General features: G+C 51.1%; 2 protein-coding genes across 2 annotated transcripts; both read left to right on the top strand.

Annotated features, from left to right (window-relative positions):
* Positions 1 to 197: 197 nt before the first annotated feature.
* Positions 198 to 1,355, top strand: FIBRA_08770 (uncharacterized protein; the record flags this gene model as incomplete). Its single annotated transcript, XM_012330393.1, has 3 exons — positions 198 to 213; positions 272 to 367; positions 424 to 1,355. 3 exons carry the CDS (start codon positions 198 to 200, stop codon positions 1,353 to 1,355), a joined length of 1,044 nt encoding a protein of 347 aa, XP_012185783.1.
* Positions 1,356 to 1,747: 392 nt separating this feature from the next.
* Positions 1,748 to 2,135, top strand: FIBRA_08769 (uncharacterized protein; the record flags this gene model as incomplete). Its single annotated transcript, XM_012330392.1, has 2 exons — positions 1,748 to 1,981; positions 2,055 to 2,135. The coding sequence occupies 2 exons, from the start codon at positions 1,748 to 1,750 to the stop codon at positions 2,133 to 2,135; spliced, it is 315 nt and encodes a 104-aa protein (XP_012185782.1).
* Positions 2,136 to 3,062: the final 927 nt, after the last annotated feature.

Genomic DNA, 3,062 nt, shown 5'->3' with positions numbered 1-3,062 from the left:
CTTTGATTCCCCGTGTTCAGCTGGTCATACCGCAGAGCCGTTTTATTGCCTATTCACTCTGCGCAGATTAGTCAGAGAGGAGGCTCTCACGGACAATCTATAAAGCTGCCAGTGTACGCTGCATTGACTCAAACACGAGCATTCCGGCTTTCTACAGTCTCAGCACAATCTCAACGCTCCTGACCATTCAGTCTACGATGTCGACGAATAATGGTGCGCTCAGTAAAACCATTTCATGTTCACAAGATTCCAATTTGATTAACCTGTACAGCGAAATCTGGGGCTCCGGCCACTTATAGTGTAGTCGTCAAGTCTGGCGAAAAGGAGGTCGTTCTTACAGCTCCGCCGGCTCCCAACTTCCCCCGAGGTGAGTAGAACACGCAATTGCCGTATCTGCTGAACTGGCACTGACCACCAGAGTAGAAGGTGACGAGCCCACATATTTGCTCCCGAAGTGGCTATATATTCGTGACAAGGACGGACGCTACTTGAGCGTGCGGTCGGGTCCGACGTACGGCACTCTGACTTTCCGCGGCGGTGATGCCGATCGTGACTGCATGTTCCAAGCCGTCCCCAAAGGCAGCGGATGGTATCAATTCCAGGGCAACAATGGGAAATATTGGACCCGCTACTATTCCGGCTGGCTTTCCTGCGACGACGCGGACAGTACATACTTCTCATTCCGATTCATTCACACTGCCAACAGTTCGATTTATCTGACTGACAATATCACCCCCACCGGATACTACATTTCGAGCGACCTAAGCGACAGCGGTTCCCCTCTCTACTGGGACTTCATCAAAGCATCCTCCCGCTTTGATGTCGTCCAGGCGTCTATCAAGAATGAGATCTACGACGTAACGTATGACATCTCCGGAGCCCAAGTGCGCCAGGCGCCTCCCATTATCGTTCTTAGCACCTCCGTTCGCAACGACTCTGACTCCACAGTGACTCAAGAACTCGGGTTCTCCTACGTGAAGTCCGAGGTTGGAACGTGGAACAACTCTGCTGGGATCACGCTCGGAGTATCGGCGACCTTTCAAGCCGGGGTACCCTTCGTCGCCAGCGTCGAGTGGGAAGTCTCTGTTTCTGCGGCGTACACTCATGAGTGGGGTGGGTCTGTTGAAGTCCAGAAGACGGTGTCTGAGTCGACCAGTGTCACTGTACCCCCGCGTAAGAAGGCGCAAGCTACGGTCATCGTGAGGAATGCCTTCCTCGACGTTGGGTTCTCGTACAGGGAGAAGGTGGTGTACACGAACGGCGAGACGGAGGACCTTCCGAAGCAAGGGGTGTATAAGAATGTGGACTCGTACCACGTTGACGTCGAGCTCACCAACTGGGAGCCCACTGACTGATACCTGATCGGTAAGCCGTCTCCACTAGATCATCTATCCAGTGCTCAGTCCAACTTCGCTTATGCAGACGACAGCAGGCGCTGCGCCTTGCCACATGAGAATTTTTCTTGGATCGTTTCGTGTACTTGAAGCGAATTTGTTGTACAATAGGTGTATCACAGTCGGTCGAATGAGTCATTTCAAGGAGCACCCTCACAGGTCGCGATTTATGGTTGAGTTTGTCACTCGATGACCTTGTAGCATCCAGGTGTATGCTGCTTTTTCAGAACGCTCCAACTTGAACGGGTAGTGGATCCAACAAGCATTACTTTCCCGGCGATACTCACCACCTGAGCCTATGAGCCAATGAGGCACTGACACAATTCAATTCGGCTGAGAAGGCACTGAAGCGTATGGAGAAGCTTGATCTCGTCGAAGAAGCAAAGAAAAAGAAGGCGCGCGAATTAGTCATAGGTATCAAAGACATACAGCACCGCCATTACAATGTCATTTGGAAACTCACGGAGGACGAGCAGGCCACAATCGACGAAGATGCGAAGATGAAGTACGATGAGGCGATGGTGGCGAGGGAAAAGCCGGAGATGGCAATGGCACAGCTGAAACAGAGTGTCGCGGACATGGATGCGGTATTAGCGGAAGTGACCACGAAGGTCGGGGAGCTGATCTTGCTTGGCTCTCCCTATCTGGGACCTTTGTTAGCCAAGTGAAGAAGTCGATTTCGTTGGTCGAGTTGAAGTTGGAGACCATGCGGAGCAATGGCATCGACGCCGACACAATTAAATGGGTTAAGACGGCGCTAAAGCATATGGAGCAACTTTATCTCATTGAGAACGCGAAGAAGGTGTGTGGTGAAGGACCCACTGGCGTCAAACAATATATCCCCAGATTTTTGAGGTGGGTCGTCGGAAAGGTTGTGTGTGAAGGCGACGCAATGCTTACGACCTTCTTTGGGTTAGATCGCTTGTGCTGCCAGTGTAACATGCTACCAGTGGCTCGAACGCTCCGACTCGAATTTGTATGTGAACTGGGTGCCTGTGCCGTGCTGTGACGGTTTTTCAGCGACCTGTACATCAGAAGTTTAAAAGTATGCGGATTGATATGCTGGAGCAGCGAGAGTCCCGGGTCAAGTGCATACTGTTGAACTTGCCATGATTTACTGAATTCGGACTATACAATCGAGTCTCGTCAAAATCATGTGAATATTCTCAGGGACAAGCTGGGGGTGGGTGGATACCGCAGGGCTCATCGAATGTGGACGTCCAGTCGGATCTGAGATGAACTTGAACGCCACCGTGACTGCGAACGCCAAACGCCAACATTTCCAACTCTCGACGATGGCGTCAAAGATTTTTTGCTACGCAGCGAGACTTGTTTCTGGCTGTCATATCTCAGCGAAATAGTTCTTCTATCTGTGATATCCATTTAGGCGCGATTTTATCGACGGCCTGGGACCAAGAGCTTCGTCGCGGTTTTTTTTCTTCTAGCGATGCGACCAAAGGCGTGTCGTAAAGCTCTCGATGGGCTGCCGCATGTGCAGACGGAAGACTGCTCTATGGCTTCAGCAAGATACGCAATGAATGGGATGTGACAGTCATGCAAATGCATTAGACGAACCTCTCCGATTGGGCTTACTCGATGGTTTGTTCCATAACGTTGATCTTTGTTGCGTTCATACCTGCACAGGTGCCAATCAATGTGCCTATAATG

Source organism: Fibroporia radiculosa, assembly GCF_000313525.1.
Source record: "Fibroporia radiculosa TFFH 294 genomic supercontigs, scaffold2829, whole genome shotgun sequence".
NCBI classification, from domain to species: domain Eukaryota; kingdom Fungi; phylum Basidiomycota; class Agaricomycetes; order Polyporales; family Fibroporiaceae; genus Fibroporia; species Fibroporia radiculosa.
This window is presented reverse-complemented; position numbering and strand designations above follow the sequence as displayed.